Source organism: Loa loa, assembly GCF_000183805.2.
Source record: "Loa loa unplaced genomic scaffold supercont3.50, whole genome shotgun sequence".
NCBI classification, from domain to species: Eukaryota; Metazoa; Nematoda; class Chromadorea; order Rhabditida; family Onchocercidae; genus Loa; species Loa loa.
The window spans coordinates 115,359-138,170 of NW_018108230.1; the positions used below are offsets into that span (position 1 = coordinate 115,359).

The 22,812-nt window shown below is 33.9% G+C and overlaps 3 protein-coding genes across 3 annotated transcripts in view; 1 reads left to right on the forward strand and 2 right to left on the reverse strand.

Moving 5' to 3' along the window:
- LOAG_17215 (TK/ROR protein kinase) overlaps positions 1 to 15,243 on the forward strand; it is a gene marked incomplete at its 5' end in the record, with an annotated part of 17,807 nt that extends 2,564 nt beyond the window's left edge. Inside the window, 18 exons of the mRNA XM_020449877.1 lie at positions 4,138 to 4,275; positions 4,585 to 4,753; positions 9,193 to 9,294; positions 9,510 to 9,774; positions 10,060 to 10,253; positions 10,357 to 10,497; positions 10,588 to 10,733; positions 11,072 to 11,267; positions 11,452 to 11,666; positions 11,771 to 11,987; positions 12,224 to 12,316; positions 12,587 to 12,801; positions 13,229 to 13,298; positions 13,428 to 13,574; positions 13,844 to 14,070; positions 14,248 to 14,393; positions 14,540 to 14,731; positions 14,923 to 15,243. Of these exons, the coding sequence (XP_020306536.1) occupies positions 4,138 to 4,275; positions 4,585 to 4,753; positions 9,193 to 9,294; positions 9,510 to 9,774; positions 10,060 to 10,253; positions 10,357 to 10,497; positions 10,588 to 10,733; positions 11,072 to 11,267; positions 11,452 to 11,666; positions 11,771 to 11,987; positions 12,224 to 12,316; positions 12,587 to 12,801; positions 13,229 to 13,298; positions 13,428 to 13,574; positions 13,844 to 14,070; positions 14,248 to 14,393; positions 14,540 to 14,731; positions 14,923 to 15,098 (3,049 nt within the window). The 3' untranslated portion in view covers positions 15,099 to 15,243. The remainder of the gene's footprint in view (positions 1 to 4,137; positions 4,276 to 4,584; positions 4,754 to 9,192; positions 9,295 to 9,509; positions 9,775 to 10,059; positions 10,254 to 10,356; positions 10,498 to 10,587; positions 10,734 to 11,071; positions 11,268 to 11,451; positions 11,667 to 11,770; positions 11,988 to 12,223; positions 12,317 to 12,586; positions 12,802 to 13,228; positions 13,299 to 13,427; positions 13,575 to 13,843; positions 14,071 to 14,247; positions 14,394 to 14,539; positions 14,732 to 14,922) is intronic.
- Positions 15,244 to 16,183: 940 nt separating this feature from the next.
- LOAG_17216 (hypothetical protein) lies at positions 16,184 to 20,572 on the reverse strand (the record flags this gene model as incomplete). Its single annotated transcript, XM_020449878.1, has 10 exons — positions 16,184 to 16,341; positions 16,594 to 16,810; positions 17,370 to 17,575; positions 17,986 to 18,127; positions 18,418 to 18,552; positions 18,806 to 18,914; positions 19,145 to 19,299; positions 19,364 to 19,625; positions 19,938 to 20,182; positions 20,462 to 20,572. The coding sequence occupies 10 exons, from the start codon at positions 20,570 to 20,572 to the stop codon at positions 16,184 to 16,186; spliced, it is 1,740 nt and encodes a 579-aa protein (XP_020306537.1).
- A 1,018-nt stretch (positions 20,573 to 21,590) lies between these two features.
- On the reverse strand, positions 21,591 to 22,345 carry LOAG_17217 (hypothetical protein; the record flags this gene model as incomplete). Its single annotated transcript, XM_020449879.1, has 2 exons — positions 21,591 to 21,715; positions 22,234 to 22,345. The coding sequence occupies 2 exons, from the start codon at positions 22,343 to 22,345 to the stop codon at positions 21,591 to 21,593; spliced, it is 237 nt and encodes a 78-aa protein (XP_020306538.1).
- Positions 22,346 to 22,812: the final 467 nt, after the last annotated feature.

The following is a 22,812-nucleotide window of genomic DNA, read 5'->3' on the forward strand; positions in this document are numbered from 1 at the left end:
TATATATATATATATATATATATATATTTTAATTAATTACCTGATATGAGAACAGATAACTCATCCAGTCCTGATATGCAAATATTTATTGGTAATAATAAACGAGTATATGCAGTGTTTTACTATATATGATGAATGCTGGTAAATACTTGAGATGCATGTCGATTGATTAATTAAGAGTATTGATTACTTTATCTAGCCAACAATTATGTCACTGAATGGCTAACTTCTTCAGCGTCCTCATCAACCGTCCACTCTCTCTGTTTCTTAACATTATCTGGGTCATGTCGTTGTAGAAAAATACGTAAACATTTGAACATAATTCAAATGTTGTGCTTGAACCGAGACAATAAGTATAACATGAATAAATAGAAATAGGATGAAGAGACGTGGAATAGCCGGATGGTGAAATTTCTGGTGACATATATAGGACACATGGGTAGGTGGATGAATAGTCTCGAGTAGATCAGTTTTCAAAGAGAGATAGATTCAAGGATAGAGAGTAGTCAAGGGAATGGATAAGCTAATGAAGAGGAGAGGAGAGGAGGGATGATTCGGTGGTACTCCGTCTTGCTCCTGAGAAGGATCCGGTGGTAAGACTGATAGAGCAGCAAATAGCAACTATCACCCCGTTCAGTTATTGCTTCATCTATCCGTCCATCTATCTCCGAGCTGTTAGAATGGTGTGCAATGAAAGCAGTGTGTATAATATATGGGCTGTTAACTGGGGGATGCCATAACGGACTGGACAGAGGGAGTGATGACCGATCGGGTCGTTACAATGATATATATCCATTCTCTCCCGCTCAAACATTATCAATTGTCTACCAATTTGTAATCATTTTTTATTTGCTACTTTATTTGTTGCGTAATTTTTCGATGCCAATTTTTATTGATGTTTATAGGATGTTCGTATTCAGTGTTTATGTTGTCCTTTTATTTTCATTTGACGTTTTCTCCAATCTCTCATCCTACCATCAGGATTTTCATCAGTCTCCTCCTTTCTTGCACGATCTTCAGAATCTGCAATTTTGTTGTTCAAGAAATTCATCAAATTCGTTTGCTTACCGTAATTGGTTTAAGGTGAGAAATGAATTTGGATCTCACCATTCTCATTCTTTATGCGATCATCGAGAACACTCGAAAGATTATGACACTAAAGGGTAAATAAAAGTGTTCCGAAGAAATTACCTCAGTCATGGAAACTTTTGATGATGTTAATATTCAAGACACATAAAAATGCTTAAAACTTCTTTTTTCTTCATGAAAAATCCCACCTACAACAGAGTTTGAGAAGAAGGAACATTATAATTGTCCACGACAACAACAAAGGTCATCCTTCTTAATTAATTCCCATGACCTTTTAACATCATCACTGCTCATCGATCCTTCACTAATGTTGAGTTACAGCGCAATATATCGTTAAGTATTATCTATTCCTTCAATAAATTTTTCTTGCTTGTTTCGTCAACGACTTTAGTACGGTATAGTTTCTTTTTTCATTTGCAGTGTCATTGTTTTAAATGTTTCATAAAATTTCAATTGTAAATAGCAAATTTTTGAGTTCAGAAAAGGTTCTGAAGTTTCAACCATCCGTTTACTGTAAAGGTTTTCCTGTTGAGATGAATTAACTTACTTAAAGCTTTCCATGTGCACTTACTGACTCAGTGTGCAAGGATTAAAAATGGCGGTTTCGTTGAGTCTTTATATTAATTTCCTAGATTACCATACGGAAATTAATCTCAGCTGATGACGCATTGGAAAATTGATTTTTTACGAAGTCATGAATCACAGAAATTGTTCTGTTACTTAGCAGTAAGAAGTATGGCTACACGATGTCAACCGTCGGTTCATATCACCTGTTATCGGTGGTTTACCTTGCAAGTTTATTAGATTTTACCGAGAGAGAACAGAAGCACACATCTGCTTTCGAAATAATTTGCAGATATTCTAAAAAACACAGTTATGTATTTTTCTAAAATATTCTTTCGTACTACCTTCAACGAATAATGTATCTCTTGTTATGGAAGGATGCATGATACATGATACTGGAAGTATCCCTTACTAAAGACTCGTTCCTGTTTTTACCTGCATTCTCTCTGGTCGTCAATTTCATCGGAATTTAAGAATGCTTAAGAATATAGCAATTTTGTGAAAGGAATAACAAAAAAGGAAATAAGGGTCAAAGAGTACTTGAATTTGAGCAGCATTAACATCACTTACGTGTACCAATAAAATACCGCTCCTCCTGCTGCTTATATAAATTTAAAAAAACAAACACTCTTACCAAGGATGCAACTTTGAGCCAGTTGTTCCTTTCATCTGTCGGATTTGACATATGACACTAAAATATGCTTGGCATAGAGAATGTTTTGAGTCCTGCAGATTAATAGTAAGGCCGTGTACCGTGGATGACTTCTGCACGTCAACACTAAATCATCAAAAGTCCATCAAATCAAAGATGATTATAGAAATCCCGTAAACAAATAAAGAATGAAAAATATGAATTTGGATTCATTTGAACAATTTGAAATCACTGCGGCGTTTTTTATAATCTCGGAAATCCTCGGAACTTTGTAAGATCGTTCGGTTATTCAAAATAGCATAGATCTCAAAGAATTCTATTTAATTCATTTATTGCTTAGGTTGTTAGTGATTTGGATTGCCTGGTAATAAAGAATAGAAATGCATAACTGCCTTACTAGCTTACCTAGACTTTCCGGAAATATATCCCTATTGTAATGTTATAAGCTCATAGTTATTCCCATTCTTCCGATGAGGATGCAGTGTGATTCTGATTAATTTCACTATTCCCGTTCATTTTGTTTCTACCATGGTTTCCCTTCTTCACATACTGATTCTGAAATGCACTTATGATTTTCAAACGAGTGCTAATTAAATCCAAAAAAACTACGAGTTTCATGTGGTAGCAGTAAGTTAAAAAGCATATGCTAAACGGGTAGAATTGAAAAGACAACTAGAAACTGCCATTTGTAATGAAAGAATTTTTTTTAGAATGATTGTTAAACAGATTTGTGAGGAACGAGTGATTTTGTAACAATGAGTGTAAGCGGCTTACCGGACCGGACAGGAACCGGACAGGAAGGATGGAGTTAAAGTGACGAACGGATGGATTGTAGTAGTTTGGTCTTCTTGTGGTGATGATAGTCTTCGTCATCGTATGAAAAAGAAACAAGTTTTCTCTCCTTTTGTTCTAAGAAATTTGATTTTACCAACCGCTTCCTGATGCCTTTCTATCTTTTGTGCTCAAACCCTCACGCCTCTTTCTTGGCTCTCCTCCCTTTTCGTGATAAATTGCTCAATCTTTAAAATTTATTCCATCACTTCTTCACCGCATTCTACTCCACCCACCCTTGGTAATCATTCATTAACCACTTGTACTACAATACATTTCTCTTAATTTATAACACTATTCATCTATGACAACATACGTTGGTATTTATTGATGGGATTTCTTTTTTCCACAATGTTTTCTATGTAATTCGTTTCTAATCCGAAAATGATTAACTTTATAACATTAAGTAAACCTCTTCGAATTTCATTAAATCTTTCACTATTTTGCTCACATTTATGAAAATATATGTAAAATGCTGAAATTTATTTTTGTTCTTTATTTTTTGTTTTTAATTCAGCCGTAAATAAAACCCTTTTTTTATTTGATCATACTTGGACTATGTCCAATGTGCTAGTGGACGGATACTTTGAAATATCCGTTAGGAAGTTATAAAACTGTAATGCTATTTGCATAAGGAATTGTACTGCAGAAGATCATTCTGGTGTCATTTCCGGTTGAATGTAGCTTCATGTGGAAATAAATATAATCTATCAAAAATTTAAGTGTATGATTCACTATCCTGACTGATAACTATCATCAGTGCACTCTCGAGAGATAAACTGTTAATCAATCTGAGCAGGAAATGAAAAATATTGAAGAGTCAGCTCATATCTAAATAATGAAGGGGAATGCGTGGAAAGTGCAAATATTGGATTTTTTTATACTGGATTATAAAAATTGGTATCTAGTTTAGTTGCTTTTTTGATAATTTTAACATTTGTTGTCTGTCGTCCTATTTTTAAATAATAATTCTGAACTTCAATATCATCCCTTTTTTGTAGTATGGAGGACGGTTCATCGCCTTCCAGACGACCCTACATTAGACTGACATCATTTCTCAACAATGTCACTAAAAATGCGGGTGATGAAGTAAGATTTAAATGTGAAGCTGCTGGCAATCCATTACCTCTCCAATTTAGGCAAGTTTTTGCTTCCAACGATTTTACGGCAACTGTTCTAGTTGATGTTATTCGTTTGATTATGATATTGTAATGTATGAAAAATCGCATCAAATAAGAATCGAAAGAAGAATTTGCATTAAATAATTATTGAAAAATTATCTCAAGCTATGGTCGTATTAGGTTCAAAGCTGTTTGGTTTTCATATTTTCGAATATTTTTTAAAATCATGGAAGGAAATTGAGTTCTTTTAATCACTCAGAATGAATGATGTAATTAATTGATGCGAAAATTTATTCATTTCCCGTCAAACATCAGAAATCTTTGTAGCTGGCTGAAAAACCATGCACCGGTGGAAAAGAATCGTAAGACGAAAATAAAGAATCGTGAATACTGGTCTCGACTGGTAATTACTGATTTGGAAGTTCTGGACAGTGGATACTATCAGTGTGTTGTTAGCAATTCCCTTGCAAGTGTCAACACCACTGCCATCCTTAGGGTTCGTTTAATGCTTTCATTTATTCATTTTCATGCACTTTTTTTGGAATAAAAAGGAAACGACCAAATTTTTCACTATACTTTCAGTTCAAATTCACTTTAACTATCTGTTCATTTCATTGGTTTCACTCAGAATCTTACCGTCTTCTTCCATTTGAAGTTAGTCGCATTAGTATGATGTTAGTGTAAGAGACATTAGAAGCCCAATTACTCTAATGTGTCGATGACGTTAATCATTTAGTTCTTCGTTATCTATCGAATTATGTCAGCAAAGCTTTTTTTTTTCAAAATTATTTGTTTCTAAAGTTTTTACGAAAAATGAAGCTTTTGATAACATTCGGTTTTTTCGATAATCTTTTTAAAATTGTAAATATTAAATGAAGATTTAAAAAGAGTAAGAGGGAGACGATTAATATTAAACATCTTTATACTAAAGATTTCCTCATTTCCACATTTGTAAAGGATTTATATCTGTTTTGAATTCTCACTGAATCAACGATATTGCATTTATTATTCACTCATGCATGCAAATTGTATTATCACTATTACTACCAATCAAACTGTTTATTAAATTTCCAAATATCGTCTTTCACTTGTCTAAATTTCTATTCTCAGTGATTCATCATAGGACGTCTGGGAACATTTATTATTATTATATGAAATAAAAATTAATTCTTCGCGCATTTTCATCCTTCGCATTCCATTGCTCTGTTCTTTAAACAATTTATCAATATATGTATTATTTACTGAGCTGCTGCTTTCTTAACTAATTAGTTCCTGGAGGTTGAATTATCCCTCATCAGTGATGACATTGGTTTGTGTTATTTTTAATGCTCTATTTGTATATGCAGCATTCTCTTTCATCGTTGAAATATTATAATGCACAGATAAGATTAGAACTGTTATCATTTAAATTAAAATGATAAGAAATTTTTCGGTTAAATATGAAAAGGTTCAATATTCCAAATTTGTCCATTTCTAGAACACACTATTGATTCAAAAAGCACAGAAAAGAATATGTTAGAAGGAAATATTATGAATGACTTTTGAGAAATGATTGCACCTGATATTTGTGAAGCAAAACTAACACAGCCATTCGTTCTCCAGTTTATTTTCACAGCTTGCATTTATATCTCCCAACATTCTTCCACCTCCTCTGAATTGTCTTCTTTTCATACTTTTTGATTGATGGCATTTCTGTAAACTTTAAAAGTTTTCTTTAAAACAAATTCCAAATTCTTTTTTTCTTTGAATAATGTTCAAATTTGTTTTTTTTGGATTTTTATGCATTACTTCACGATGCACACAGCGAGTGTTTAAAGTTAAATGAAGAGTCAGTCATTCGGGTTTTTGTTTCAATTTTGCAACAATCCCAAAGGTTTGTGACTCGACTAGTTTAAAGGTGCATAATCTCTGTTGGCTAATCTCAGATGTCGGTGCTTTACGATTTGCATAAACGATGGTTAATTATAACGGTAATAGTAAACAGCCAGACCTGTCCATATATGTACATTGACATTTGCCTCTTCTGCTCTAATGGTAGTGTCTCTGTTTCATCCTGTCTGGTTATAGGGATTTCAGCAATCAACAAGCGCTTCGATTAATCACTTTATTCAATTACTGTCTACGTCATTGAATTGAATTGGACTGTTATTTGGATTGATAAGTTGCTTTTTTTGTTATTCACTTCCTTGATTAATTACTTTCAGTTGAACAATATTTGGTGCTGTCGTGTACACAAAGTTCAGAGATCGTTTTAGAAATGTAATAGAGGTATTTAGTTCTTTTCCTATCTTCGAAATATTCGGGAATAAGTTGTTGAAAGAAAAATGGCATGTTAGTAGTCTGTTATGGACGAAACTGATATTGTCATTCGAAACTGATATTATCAGTCCAATAAAAGGATGGATAATGGAGCAAATGTATTTATAGCTTCCGTTGAAGGGATATATGAATGGAATTTCAGTTTAAAGTGATTTAAGGACTTTAAGAAATTTGAAATTGAGCTACTGGCTAATTCATACTTCCTTTTTGTTTACATCTGAGATGGGACGTTTCTTTTAGGTATTGCCAGTGTTATGAAAAAAGTAATGACTGAATAATCGAAGAGCCATGCACAATGTTCGTCATACTCCATGTACTCTCATCATTAATCACCACCCAGCTGTTTTTAATTAATCATTCACACGGTATTTAATTATATCCAATATTCCACAATGCTGTTCTTTATTCTGCTCTCTCTCTTCCTTACCACAGTTACCGAAAAAGGATTTTCATCAGTTTAGTTTGTAAGTTACAGAAAATGTCTCATTCAATTCCTCTTATTTTGACTCATTTCATTTTCATCGACTTCTTTACACTTTATGATCATTCAACCCTTACAAATTAGTTTCTTTAGTGTGAGATTAAACTATTAAGGATAAACAATTGAAAGAGGAATTTAAAAGAAAATTAGGTAAGATCTTTTCGAACTTTTGGAAAAAAAACCACTGATAATAGGTTTAATACTTCAAATCGTTTAGGAAAAAAACGCATTAAATTTGGAGAGAGAAAGAGGTGACTTTTGGCTAAAAACCAAGTAGTACGTTATGCAAATTAAGTATTTCCTAATATTTTATTTTAAAGAGCTGCTAGAAATAATGTTGTGTTGAATTAAAAAAGATGTTGAGAGGACAAAGTCGCCTGCTTTCACATCATTCGATGTATATCAGAGAAGTGGCAGAGTTGCTCTGTCCTATTCTATGGAAATGTATTCAATTAGAGAGTGAAAATAAAACAATAGACTTGTCTTGCTTGATTAGAGTTATGAAAACTGCGTTTCCTGTCGTGTTTTATAATTTATTTAAATTTAATTCCTCGAGAAGGATGGACGGAATGAGGGAAAACAATAAAATATTTGATGAGTAGAGAAGTGGTTGAGGGAGGCCCTGTACATTTGATGGCCTTCTCCATCACATCGACCTCGGCTCTTGCTGTGCAAAATGTCGTTGTCTAAAAAGCAATCGTTGAAATTGTAATCCATCATGATGGACGACGACTCACCCCTTCTATCATGGACAGACGCGATCGAACACAGCCCTTTCCCTTGTGCAGTAGTGATCTCCACTATCCATCCCTACTGTGTTGACTTAACTGATGAACCGATGGGTTGTGTGACCCTTCACTTCTCCCTTCATGTATATCGTACTTTTGGCTAAAAACCAAGTAGTATGAGCTATCGCTTGCTGTTTTGTATGATTTCATGCAAATTAAATATTTCCTAATATTTTACTTTAGATGTTCGAAATGTTGCTGGCGATCAAATATTTTGAAATTTAAAAATGAAGAATCCATTCTCCTTTTCATAACCACATCTCTCTGTTTTTTCCTATCCATTCATTAGCTAGCTGACGCGTTCATCCTTTTAGATCTAATTGGTTATTACATCATGTCATATAAAAAGGAAAGGAAAAGTTCTCATATAAAAAGTTGAGGGAAACTTTTGATTTGATTGTGGCGGAATAGGATGCTTGTTTTTTCATATCAGTTCAATTACAGTGATAAGACATACTGCTGCTTATAGTTAGTTATTGTGAAGGTGTTCCAACATGATTTGTTTTTCATACTATCATTCCTCAATCATTAATATTGCTAACTGTCTCAGTTAAACTTAAACTTAAGCTAAGATAAATGCTTAAACTGCAGGTTTTTGAGAGGAAATCTCGAAAATTCAAATCCAATAATCACGTTAAAATGCAGTTACCAGTTGGAAGTAGAAAATATGCCATCGGTCACTGGTTATTCAGACCGTTTTCCAAATGAACACTCGTTGCATTCTGTAGTTGCCCTTTTAGTATTAGTGGATGCCTTTTTGTTTCGTAGGTTTATCCTTGAATTTCCGCAAGCATTCATTCTTCTTAGCATTATTCAGATCTTTAAATATTAGTGAGTCCTTTGCATTTTTCGGTTTCTCAGATTTGCAAAATATTTTCCGAATTAAAACTATGCATGTTTATTAGAGGAATTAGAAGACATGATAAATCGGTTCTTTGATGCTTTTGTTATCCTTGTGCTTATCTGTTCATCACTAACCTTTGACCCCTTAGCAGTCTTCCAGACTGTCCATTATCTGCATAGCGGATGCAGCTGTTCATTTCGGTCTTTTCCTTATGTATTAGCCATTGTTCAGTAGACTTCCTGCTAACAATCAGCGGCTCGTGGCTTTAGCATTTAATTATCTTTCGATTAAATTCATTGCTGCATTTTTGAATATGTGAGGACACCTACATGTATATTTCTATGGATTATTTACCCATATCTTAATTTTTAATCTAATTTTTCAACATATTGATAATCCAAATTTTCAACTTCTACTCTTAGTTGTTGGAGTAATTCAAGTGTATACCCTTAGCTTCTCCTGGTGCTGCTTTTTCAGGTTACTTGAATCGTTATTGATTTCAGGTCAATAACATTCCGGATGGGAAATCTTCCAATATAAACAAGCTGAAGGGAAAGTCGACATCGAGAATTACTAATTTTCAAAACGAAGAATATTTTGAAGAGGTGCATTGCTTTTAGTAGAAAATTTTTATTTCTGTCACTGAACAAAATCGGAAATTGAATATTTTTATGTAGGATAATTCATGAAAATTCATCAGAAATCCTCTAAAACAACTTAGATGATCTCGATTTTATTGTTGAGTTCTTTTTGTTGTTTATAGCTTCAGGAGAATCACCCGAAACATTTACATTTGAAATTTACACTTTTTTTAATGCAGGATTTCGAAGAACCAGGTTCGTCGATGTCTGGTGGTTTAGGACGATTACCGAGTGAAGAGGAATCGGAGGACAGTCTCTGGAATGTTCCAAATAATGCGGCAGGACCAGGATATGCACCAATGGCTCCAAGTGATCGGTGGCTCGACGGGTTGAATACAAAAGTTGGCGACTGTGTCCTGTATCAAGGTGAAGCATGTCGCGAGTACCTCACAGGTCGACACGTTATGATCGTGAGCGATAATAGGGAGGATATGTACGATGTCGGTTGGTATTTTTTCATTACTATTCGTCATCCACACTTTTAGTGCTAGTAAAAGCATTTTACGAAATAATATAACTATGGAAGTGTTGCAATCGAGTAATTAGCGCATAAAAGAATTTTGGTACCTATAGAAATTACTTGCTTTACAGTCTCGATCTCTCTGGTACACTGTTGCATCAGTTTTGAGTTTGAATGAAATGCGCTACACTGAATAACTTGATAAAGTAAATGTGGATGATTACGCAATATTTCAGCAATTTTGTCTTAATTTTTAAATCTCATTACAGATCGCAATCTTCGGGCGGCGATGATGTTCATTAACAGCAGCCCAGTTATATCGGCACAGTGTAAGCACTATTCGTATGCTGTCGCGTGCTATCATATGTATAAAATATGTGACCGAGGATCCGAAACAGACCATCGAACCACATCCGTACCTCATATATTGACGATTTGTCGAAAGGATTGTGACGCGCTGCAGGTTTGTTTTTGCTCCATTAAAGTTAAATTTTATTGCTGAAACCGAGAATTCTACAAATGTTCTGCTCATCTAATTCGGAAATGCGAACCGTATTTTATTTCAGGCAGATCTATGTCCTAAGGAATTAGCGCTGGCAGCTGAGCATGACCTGGTTGGCGATGATCCTAAAGCTCTTCTCCCCAAATGTCAATCGTTAAATCCGAAAGCAGAGTACTGTATACCCATTATTAATGTTGCTGATCAGGTTATCTTCTAGTCTTTCGCTAAAGGCGCTATAAATAAAGTGTCCAGTGGATATTGTGTTTTCCCGGTTCAAAATATATTTCATTTTTAGTCCGAAGGTAGTACTGATTTGTCTCCTGTTTCTTCGAAAGAATTACCGCACTGGTGCTATTTGGATAATGGTAAAACTTACGATGGTAATGCTTCGTTAACAAAATCTGGGAAGCGTTGTATGAACTGGACACAAAGCTCTTCAAGGTAGTTTATCCTCTGTTTTTAAACATTTACTGTCATCAGAATAAAATGTGGCAGCTGTTCCGTTCTGCTAAAGTTTTCCTTTTATGTTCTTTTAAGGGTATCATTATATTTTTGTAAATACGTTACCATGAAATTGAAACTTTTTGTTTGAAGTGAAATATTCTTTAAAGTTTTACATGAAATGGATGTCATACTTTATGCAATTAAAAAATAAAGAAGTTTTTCAAAATGATGTTTTTCATTGCTTCTCATTGCAGCAATTTTGTTTTTCATTGCAGCAATTTTCATTGCTGAAACATCATTGCAGTTGCATAATGGTAATAAACGACTTATTGCAGGGACTTTAACATTAATCGGTATCCGTCTTTGCGAACTAGCAAAAATCACTGTCGCAATCCTGGTGGCAAAAAGAGCTCTCCATGGTGTTTTACTCATCCAAATGGGCAAGAAGAATACTGTGATATCAGTCAGTGTCCTGCTAGTATGTATCCTTACTTAAGAGATCGAGAAGTGATGGGAACCACTGATGATGATGTTTGTGTTTCGTACTGCATTTTTGTTTCTTTTTGGACAAACAAGATTTAAGAGGAATCATCTTTTGCATCTGTGCTAGATTAATTTAGTATGAGTTATCCTCGTGGTGCGCAATCTAGTCAAACTCCGTATTAGCACTTTTTAACTAATCTTTATTTAAAAGGTTCAGAAACTTTATATTCAGGGTTCTATAATCGGTGATATATCGGACATTTGGTCAGGTTTGTCGTCGCCATGGCAGCTGGCAGTACTTAGTGGTTTTGGATTTTTCATTTTTAGTCTGATCTTTCTATGCTGTTATTGTTGTTGTCGGAGGAAACGTAGAGAAGCGGCAGGCTCTTCATCAACTATCATGAAAAATGGGCTACAAAACTGTAATGGATGCAGTGTTGCAAGCAGGTTCATTTATTATCTAAATTGAATGAGTTATTAGAGGTTGTAGTCCATTCTTTTTGACGTGATGGAGAATAATTGTAGATCTACATGTTGCAAAAAATTTTCAGTGCTGTAAATAGCACATATTACCGGAAACTGAATGGTACAGCAAACACTGATCCGAACAGCGCAGCTTTCGAGCTTTCTTCACTAATACAAGCACCGACAAATAGCAATACTTTTATGCAACATCATCATTCTGGCAGTTATGCTCAGTACAGTCCGAGGCCTTCGACTGAACCTTCCGTTGAGCCATATCAAATTCCTGAAATACAGTCTAACCAGGTCAACATTTTTTCGTTAATTATAATATTATGCATTTCAGATGCTTAGCATCTAACAACTTCTTCTGGCTTTGGGATAACATTGAGTGATCACGATGATATTTTTGCTTTAGTTACGTTTTTCCCTGCTTTTACTTATGAATTATGTAGAGAAAATATTCTATTCCATTTCACTTCTCTTTGTTTCTTCACTTGACAAGAAAGCCTATTTAATCGCTGAGGCATAAAGAATTTCAGTTGCAAATTGGCGATTTGATTGGCGAAGGACAGTTTGGCGTGATACATAATGGTAACTGGCATGGTTCACTTCTTAATGGTGAGCCGATGCAGGTTGATTTTTTCTATCTGTTGACTTTTTGTTGTCCTTATTTTTAAGGTTTTGGCAAACAATGAAGTATTTGTAGGAGAATGCTACTAAATGCTTTTTTTCCGTAGTTAAAATTAAAACTCCACGTAGTCCTTTTTTTATTATTATTCAATTAATGGTATAATGAAATCAAGCCTTGTGAGAATATTTGGGCTTGAACACTTTAGTTGCTGAGTAGGAAGCGAGAGCATGTCCTCATTTCTTGCAGCTATCGTCATTAAAACTTTTTGCAGGTGGCAGTCAAATCACTGAAACCTGGAAGCAATACCATGGAAAGGCAAAATTTTGAAGAGGAAATTCGTATGATAGCACCCTTTGATCATCCAAATGTTGTGCGTTTACTGGGTGTTTGTTACTTTGATACACAACAGCTGAGTGCTGTATTTGAATATATGGTACACGGTGATCTTCATGACTTTTTGCGCCTCCGAGCACCAAAAACCAATGGGTTTGTATAATTCTTCAGAAATTTTATCATCAGCTATCCATTTACGCTTTTTGGTTGAGATATATTCACTGCAGGATTTTTCGCAAAGTAGAAGATAGATGGAATAGACCAAACTTTGAAAATAAAGATTGGTTTTGATATTTCTTTGCACACCAAAGTATATGAACTATTTCTTTTTTTTTTTGGAACTGATATATTTAAGTAAGAAATTTCAAAATCAGGGGCATTGGCAAAAAATAATTCTCAACCGTGAGATTGCAAAGGAGGAAGTATTCGTGATCCTGACATCCTAGCATGTGCAGTAATTCCTTTATCCTAGAATTTTAAGCATTCCCAGTAAATTTGTTGAATATTTATCGTATGAGAAGAGATGCATAGAGTTACTGAATAGTTTATTCCCTTCATTTATGACAAATATTATTTGCAGATATGAGCAAGTAGTCGATCAGGAGCGGATTATCGCTGATAATGAAGATTTCTTGCGTATCGCCCTTCAGGTATCTTTTCTTATCTCTAATTCTTTTTCATCAATCCCGTTAAAGGAATATAAGAATCGTTCGCTCAAGAGATATTTTGTCAAAAAAAAATTGTGGCAGATGAACTGATTAACTTTTATTCTGTTTAAGATTGCATATGGTATGAAATATTTATCGAGTATGAGTTTTGTTCATCGTGATTTGGCAGCCAGAAATTGTCTCGTGGCTGATCAACGAGTTATTAAAATTGCTGATTTTGGTTTGGTCCGGAATTGCTATGAGAAGGATTACTACAAGGTTTGTTATGAAATTATAAATGTAAATGCTAGCAGTGTACCATCCTTTTATAAAATCCATGTTTTAGAGTAAACGAATTTCGTCAAAATTTTATTTTTAATTTTTCCTTCAAATTTTTCTTTTTAAAAAAAAACGCTTCTTTAGGCCTTATCTCAATTTTTGAAAAAAATTGTCTCGAGAATTTTCAAATTTAGATTCTGATAAACAATGATGATTTTCCTGAATCTCCATTTAAATGATAAATACAACAATGTCGATAATTTCTGCAGGTGTTGCATCGAACGTGGCTGCCAGTTCGTTGGATGTCACAAGAGGCGATCCAGTACGGTCGTTTCAGTGAAGCAACTGATGTTTGGTCGTTTGGAGTAACTTTATGGGAAATTTACTCGTACGGAAGGCAGCCGTATGAGAGTTACTCTCATCAAGATGTCATCGAATTGATCTCTGTGCGAAGCTTACTGGAATGTCCACAAAACTGCCCAACTAATATATATAGGTATCTGAAGGTTACTTCATTACCTATTGAAGTGACAAATAACATTGCTGAACACAAATATGTTGTTTTTGTCGATTGCTGGAATAGTAAATCCGACACCTTATCTAATTTTCCTGAGATGAATCTGTCCTTCTCCTTTCGGAGCAGAATTCCACTTGATGAGGAATCGTTTTGTAGTTTGATGGTAGAATGTTGGCATGAACATCCGGAACGACGACCAACATTCAGTGAACTTTATTCACGTCTTCAGACTTGGTCACTTACAAGTCCATCGCAGTCTGTACTTTCGCACCAACAAAATCATCCTGGCAGTTCGCATTCCGGTATACTCTGATCTAATATATTCCTTTAATCAATGTGCGTAAATGAAGGCATTTCTGTTTGATATTCCGGTTCAGTTAATATCTTGTTGATTTACTGTTAATTTTAATAAAAGTTAATATTACTGTTAATTTTAAATTCATTTTAGACTCAAGTGCTGCTGCAAATCGAGGTAGCAGGCAATCATCGTCAACTCCGTCGGTAAGCTTGTTACGTGGTGCCACTGGCAATACCTCTCTCGGAACTGCTCCAAGTATGAGTACTGCAGGTTTTTCGGTACCTTCACCAGCTCCGATGCAAACAATGATGACGTTGAACGGCGTGCATCCTTACCAAGTTGGTGCGGTAACTTATTATAGTACTTGCTGAGGTCTTGCTCTGATCTTGTCGTTAAAATCATTTCCAACTGAACTTATTGACTTCGAATTTTGAATTTAAACCCGTGGAAAGGTCTTTATGGCGGTTGTTGATTCATGCGAATCATCTCAGTTGTACACAACCCCAAATTCAACCAAAGCTTTCTGGTTGCAGGAAGTACCCACTTAGTATCTGGAGGAAATCATAATCGTTCACCGAAAGCTCGTTTGCAAAATGTTGTAACCAGAACAAGTAATAATGCAACGGCAACAGCATCACTAATACGACGCCCAGGAACATCAAATTTCAACTATTCCGGGGATGATGCAGCAAGTGAAGAATCTGATTAAAACAATCTGGTTTCTTTTAAAATGCATATTCTTATTATTCGTACAAGGTTCATGCAGTGAACTGCACTGTTACTGTTATTATTGTTGTTCCTCTTGCTTATTATTGTTGATATTACTTATTCTCAATGATCTCAATTTTCCGGACGATTCTTCGACAACTCGTATTATGATTGTTTATTCATCATTTCTTGTTGTTACTTCAATTTAACTAAAAATATGAATTCGCATAAAGTGAATTAGCCCTAATACTGCAAGTATCTTGTATTTTCATAAAGCCTATGCTCACATAATTTCAATCTTATTCTACCTCACTATTACAATTGAAGTTGTTAAGGATATATAAGAGGTGAGAGATGTTACTGCCGATGTACAAGGACGAAATATAGCCTAGTTAAGGATGATCTGTCTCTGTCTAGGTAGAATTATTTTCCTGGCAAAGTTAGCACTTTCGATAAAATGCTGATTTGTCACCGATGAAACTCGTGTTTATGGAATCTTTGCTTATTTCTTTAGATTTTTCTTAACCTATCGAGCTTATCAATGCCATCTTTTCTGTACTTTCGAGGTTACCTTTATGTCAGTGTCAAAATATTTCATAATCATGTATATATGTCTTGTTGAATCATTTATATTGACAATATCATCTCTTCGATTTGACGAAACAGGGTCACAAACAATGTGCTATATGTTCTTTCTCTCATATATTGCATTAATTTGTATGTGAATAGGTTAAATGATTGTTATATTTGTTGATGCAGTTGACACTTCCATTTTACTTTGATTGAACTGATGAGTAGTAATTGGTCCAAAAAGAGTCTTCAGTTTTTATTTCGCTGTTTTTCGGAACATTATTTGGTTAGCTGCTCAGATGTACTTTTGAATAATATAAAAGGTTGCACCAAATGAAAGCAAACAATTGCTCAATAAAATTGTGTATTCTGTAATGCAAAAACTCGAAACTTAAAGACCAAGTACCCATCTTACCGTGTACCTGTTAAATTCGTCTGTATCTTTGTCATCTCATTTCAAGGATAATTATCTCTACTGCAAAATAAGCACTGTTTGGATTTTTCGGTACCTTATCGTTATACCATGATTCCAACAGATTGGTGATTACTTTTGTTATTCATGATTCCGGTTAAGGAGCTGTCCTTCATCATGCTATTCGTAATGATCAGATCACTGAACGGTGTAAGACCTTCTTTGCTATGTCGGTATCCGTACAATACATAGACTATCATTCCTGAAATATGGCTGTGGTAAACTCATATAAATATAAATATGGAGGGAGAAGTTTGAAAATCAAATCTCTTCAAGAGGGATATCTAGTCAGAAGTTTCTGTATTTCTTTTGGTCACAGAAAGTTTGAGGACTGAATTATGTGCAGCCTAGACTTATTTAGGTATCTGTCTGGATTTAACTGACATCCCACTTTTCACATAACCAATTTCTAATTTTAGAAATCTAAAAACAAAAAAAAGCTGGATTTGCTAACCAGTAACAATCCAAGCGATAAATCCGACGATCGTAACATAATTAGTGGTACAAGCTATCAGTATGGACAGAAAAATTATAAAAAGTGTGAGGTACGGGAATGCACGCGTTTTGCAACTTCGTTCACTGTTTACCGGATTAATTGTTTGTCGGGTAATACTTATTACGAGATATCCCAGAACGATGCATGCCAATAGCGTTGGTAGGGTTGAATATAACTATAAATTAATTTCAAATTAATTTACGCATTCAAAAAAATTTGAATACTTATAAATGGTTTTAACGGGCATTTGAAACTAAATTGGAGTTATAGTGGATAAAGGTGACCGCGATTGCACTAATTAAATGCTATATTGTAGAGATCTTGCAATTGTAATGCAAGAATGCATTTAGTACGATCAGAGCATGCATGAACTTAAAAATCGTTGATCGAACTCTTCGCTATTAGTTAAGGCTTGGTGTAAACTGGGAGGATGGATCACAAATTAATTAAATTCATGATCTAAATGAACTTTTTAACGTATTAGAATTGTGATATGATATGAGTGATCAACTGGATTATTTCTTTGAGATAATTATTCTAAATTCAAGTTGTGGAAGTATTTTGAAAAATTTTAAGCTATAATATATTGTTGGTTGATCTTTATATTGCTTTCACTTTTTTTTTTTTTTCAAAAATGAAGGAGTAAATAATTGGAAGAAACCCTTTCCTCAACAATCTCTCAACTAATTATACGTTGAAAGAAGCGCCGAGATCTCACAAAGTGTGAAATATACCTTCGTTAAGCCGCTTTCGGTCTTCAGAGCCAGGAATCCAATAGTTATAGAAGTTAATATGAATAATAACAAAGTTCTCATTGAGCGCTTATAGTCTGTGTTGTTGAAATCTTTCGAACTGCGTACCGATCCACAATACTTATTCCAATAGTGCATCTCCAGAAAATCATGTTCAAAAATGTGAAAGTTCTGCTTTTTCATATCAGCTGCAACAATGTTAATAACTTTGAATTCATAACTTCGGACTCGAAAGTTATGAATTCAAAAGTATAAATAGAATTATCAAAATTTTAAGACGTTAAATTGCTTTTATTTGAAGAGCACCACTATCAAATATTTCACCGATGATTGAAATCAATGAAAGTATTGGATAATCTTTCACGCGGATGCTACTACTCAACCGACTAGCCCAAAAACGGAACGGTATTGTACAAGTTAAGGGTTGAGTAAAACTGAAACAGAAGTCGAGGAAATTAATTGTAGTAAGTGTTCAGATTAACATTAAAGACAACCAATCCTGTCAAGGAAGCTCTTTGTTGAAAACTTTGGGGGGTTTTGATGAAAATTTAACTGTAATTTAATTTGCTCTACTAAATTATATGAAAAATACGCCTACTTGTAGTAATTCGAAAAGAACATGGCGATCTAATACAATTATGACCAAAGTCGGAAGTATCAAGTGCTGACAGCGACAATCGTTTTCTATCCTTGTAAAATCTTATTGTCGTTCCCTTCAGATTCTCTACTAGCGACTGTGACTAAATCAGTTTCAATTTTTTGGAAAAACTTGAAAATCAATTAGCTTAGCACTTTAATACATTAAAGTTCAGCTAACTGTAATTGTCTTCAATGGAATGGAGTGACCGAATGACGCATGTTATGAAGCATATTAGCTTTTTTTGCTTCTCATTAAAAATCGAACTACCACTTATTTCAACTAAGGTAAAGAGCATAAGTAATAATGATGAAGTTATTGTATGTGGCTGTTGAAAAGGTAAATATGTGCAGTAAATTTGACATGTAAGACTTCGGCAACATTAATTGTTACCATACGCACATTTTTAAATGTATTGTATCGCGAACCAATGAACGATCTTTTCGTCAGGATTCTCTCATTTGACTTTCTATCCATTTCTTCTTCTTCATTTAACAACATTCTCAAATTTTCATTTGTTGATGGTGGCTAAACGAGTAAGAAAATATTAAAGAAGAAAAGTGTCGTTTAACAGTATGACATGATACTTTGAGATTTGATGATTTTGCGCAGAAATCATCCAACCACGTTTTCTTCTACGTTAAATATCATTTAAAGTGTATGAATGCTGTGATTCTTTCACTTGATTCTTTCAAACTTCAGTCTCAGAAGGTGAATCTCTCATGTATACTGCTTACTATATAATGAATTTATGCAAATGTAGGCAATAAAACTGATATACTTTCTCCAGCCACCGTTCACAATGTGCTTCTTGTTGAGCAACTATATTTCGCATGATTTCGTAGCTACTCATCATTTCGATACTTTCGTCATCTGTACTCCATCTGTAGCTAAAAAGGAATCTTTCCGGTTGAAAAAACGGAAAGATGCATAGTTTTTGTGCATAATTTGACTCGGATTTTCCAATCATTTTTCTTCAAAAGACTGGAAGATGATAGTGAACAATTATGTGATAAGGGAAAATGATGGGATTAAATAATTGAATATTTTGAAAAATTAAAACCACAACAATGATTCAAATGTATTTAGTATGCTCGTTAGCATAAACAAGTATGGTTACCTGGAAACAGTACCCGAGCGGGAATCTCTATCATCTGTGCAAATATTTGAGGATTGCCTTTTTTGTCGGTTGTAATGAACGTCGCGGTAGAATGCTGTTTCTCGAAATAATCCAACTACATTTGGATTATAGTGCTGGTCGTATACCAAACAGCCCTGTACAACAACTGGACAGTTAGTTAGAATTGACAGAAAAGTAATATTAATGTCAAGATCTTACGAGCAGTATCAGCCTTAAAGGAGTAGTGAAGGCGATAATTCCGAATAACTTGGAGTTATTGAGGATGACCAATGTGGAGGAAACCAGGGCGCATAACAGTACTGCATAATATGGCACTCCTCTCTTCTTACTGGTATGAGCCAATAGGCTTAGAGGAAGTAGACTATCACTACAAAGCGATGTCAATATCCTTGTTGCCGGTACAAATATTGCAAGCATTGTTCCAGATAGGCCACACACTGAGCCTATTGCCATCACATATCTTTAAAAATTTCAAAGCAATGAAACTTTCTAAAGTTTACAAAAATTATTTGTATTTATGATTACTTATCATATAACTCATTCTATTTTATCCTATCTTTTTCCGCGGATATTTTCGGAAAAGTGTTTAATTATATTTTTAGATACTTTAGAACCTTAAAAAACTTCAGGGATCAATAAAGTTTTGGATTTCCAATCTTAGACCTTTAAAAAAGAATATTGAAGGAGATCCTAGGGAAAACCACCATTGTAAGCAACAATTCTTCTGACTTATAAATCATTCAGTCAATCTCGGAAATAAAAATAATATTACTTCGCAGAAGGTATCCTGAGTTTGTCAAAAATATCTGGGAAAAGCATATCATCGGGATATTTTGAGATATCGGCAGTTAACGTGATAATTATTGTTGTCAAAAACATAACTAATGTTAAGGCAATAATTATAAATGGCATGATAAATGGAAGTCGTTTTCGTGGATTTTTCGTTTCTTCCAACAAAAAGGTAAATGTTTCGATACCAATGTATGCACACAGATAATTCGATGCACCTTTCATCATCTACAATATCATGGCTTGTTCACAGCACTATAAGAATAGCAAATCCTGTATTTTCCTCCGGTAACAGAAAATCCGATCACTACCAAAATTTGCATAAAACCTAAGTTAAAACCAATGAATCCATTAAGAGTCTTCAGCAAAATCTGCATGCATGAGAATATTATACTCTTTCAATTTGAGTTAGCTATGGCAAGCTGAAGTACCATAAAATCATGCTTTGGAAGCAGGAATCCCAATTTATTTTCAGGATTTATAATTTAAACAGAACTAGTAACATACACCAGTAATGCCATCTTTAAAAAAACCAGCAGCCAACCAATTACTTGGATCAACAAAATAGAAGCCAACAAATGCAGTACTATTGGTTGCCAAGACACATATGGTTACCATTATTATCGATATAGTGGCCAATACCTGTCATTTTAGGCGATTTATAACATATGCGCTTCTTAGTAATGTTACTTGTACATCTGTTTTAATTCTATAACTTTTTAAATTTTTTCGTCTTATCTATGATTGTTTGTTGGACGCTATCAAATAAGACGAATTGAAATCAAGCCAAACCCAAATGCTACAGCATAATACAATTGATGCGCAAAAGATGGCTAATACAGCAAAGAAATCTATTTTTGTTGCAAAAATTGAACCCAAATGATAAGATATCTCTACTGTGAAATGCTTGTCGAATAATCCGTGAAATAACAAATTCTGAAAACTCGAATTTAAATTTAAATTTGAAATGAATGCATTTGCTTATTTATTATAGGCGCCATATCAACAATTCAGCATATAATATTCCATTATCTAATTATTTTGTTTGAAGGAAAATCCAAAAATTAAATTGAATAATTGAAGCAGTACCATATGGCTGCTCCAGTTTTTAGCCACGATAACGATACAAATGATAAAATCGAGTAATGATATCCAACCAACCAGAAAAGCCGGTATTTCCCCAAAATTAGCATATGTAAAATTGTACAGTAGGCAGCTTTTTGGCATCGAACACAACAATTCATTCATATGCATCCCTGGAGATATCAATTAAGAATTAAATTAGACTACTTCTACTATTTTTTCCTAGTTAGATAGCATAATATTGCTTATCTTTAAAGATTATAAATCGAATCATCCAGAAAATGCAATTGGAAAAGAAAATTAAGTATAGCAATTTGTTACAATCATCGTTATGCACAGAATTAAATTGAATTTCATCGTTACCCAATTCTGCATTAGAAAGAAAATGATAGTATTTAATATTTAATATCTTTTACCAATAGAAGCATCATTATGCAGGAATTGAAATCAATTTTCCATGGACCCACCTGTTGATTGAAAGTGCGATTGCAGATTTTTTAAAATTTACTTCATTTCTATCATTTTCTGATTATAAGATTTTAGAAAACCAAAGCTAACCGGATATGATCATAATAATAAAGGCAATTAACAATGAGAGTAAAGCTGAAGGTCCAGAAATGTTCATCACAACATATGGAGTGATAATGAATGTACCGAAGGGCATCGTTAGGACAGAAGCTGCAATTTTGTGTTTGGTACGCTTGAAAAGCAGAGCAAAATAAGGCTAATATTAAAAATTTTAATTGATAAACGCATTTTAGCTAATATATTCTGCGACAATTGAATGCAAAGCTAAATGACAATTTTTCTTCCATGTGTGGATAATAAATAATAAGCTCTGTGAATGATGTAGTTGGAATAGAACACATCTTCGAATGGTACGACAATGGAAAGGACGGAACATGAAACGTAGAAGTGAAGCCATTTTCCTAATTCATGAGGTCAAGCTGGAAACTCTTTTTGCTGTCACAGAAGAGGAAGGCCAGAGACAGAAGCAAAATTAATAAAAGATAATGATTCAAATGAGAAGTCAGAAATATCTAATTGGAAAATTTCATTGTTTACGAAATTTCTATGAAAACATTTAGTCAATAATTTGTCATCATACTGTTCAAAAGAATGCAAAATTATGATTCGTGAAATACTTGATTTGTTTTTGGTATAATATTTTTAAATTCGAAATATACAACACTAACCAATTCCAATCAAGGATGGTGTTCGAAGTTTACGGATCCATTCAGAATGTTCCAAGAACTCGTTGCCTACTGTTTTGTATCGATTCAGGAATGTAATCCGGTTAAAGATCATCCTATTGCTAAAATAAAAGTGATACATTATTTATCATCGTATTATATATTGATTTTTCAACATCAAAAGATGAATGATTGTTTTGTTGCAATAAAACTCATAATATGCATGATTAACAGTGAAAAAAAGAAACGACTTTTGTGATGCGATATGATATCATATTGTATCAGTGACATGCAATGATACGGTATTTCTGGTACCGGCAAGTATTTCTGGTGTTGGTACCACTCCATTCAACTCATCCAACTACCGTTTGAATTAATCGTCTTCATCTCATTAATGACTTACTATCTTCATTCAATTATATTTCTAAAATTTTTCGAAGAGTGGTGTTTCATAGAGGAAAAAGGGGAAGAACAAGCTTTGAAGTTTAAAATTCAGCAGAAGAAGCCATAAATATATATATATATATATATATATATGTAATTTAAATATAGATATAAACAACAAAATAAAAGTAATAAATA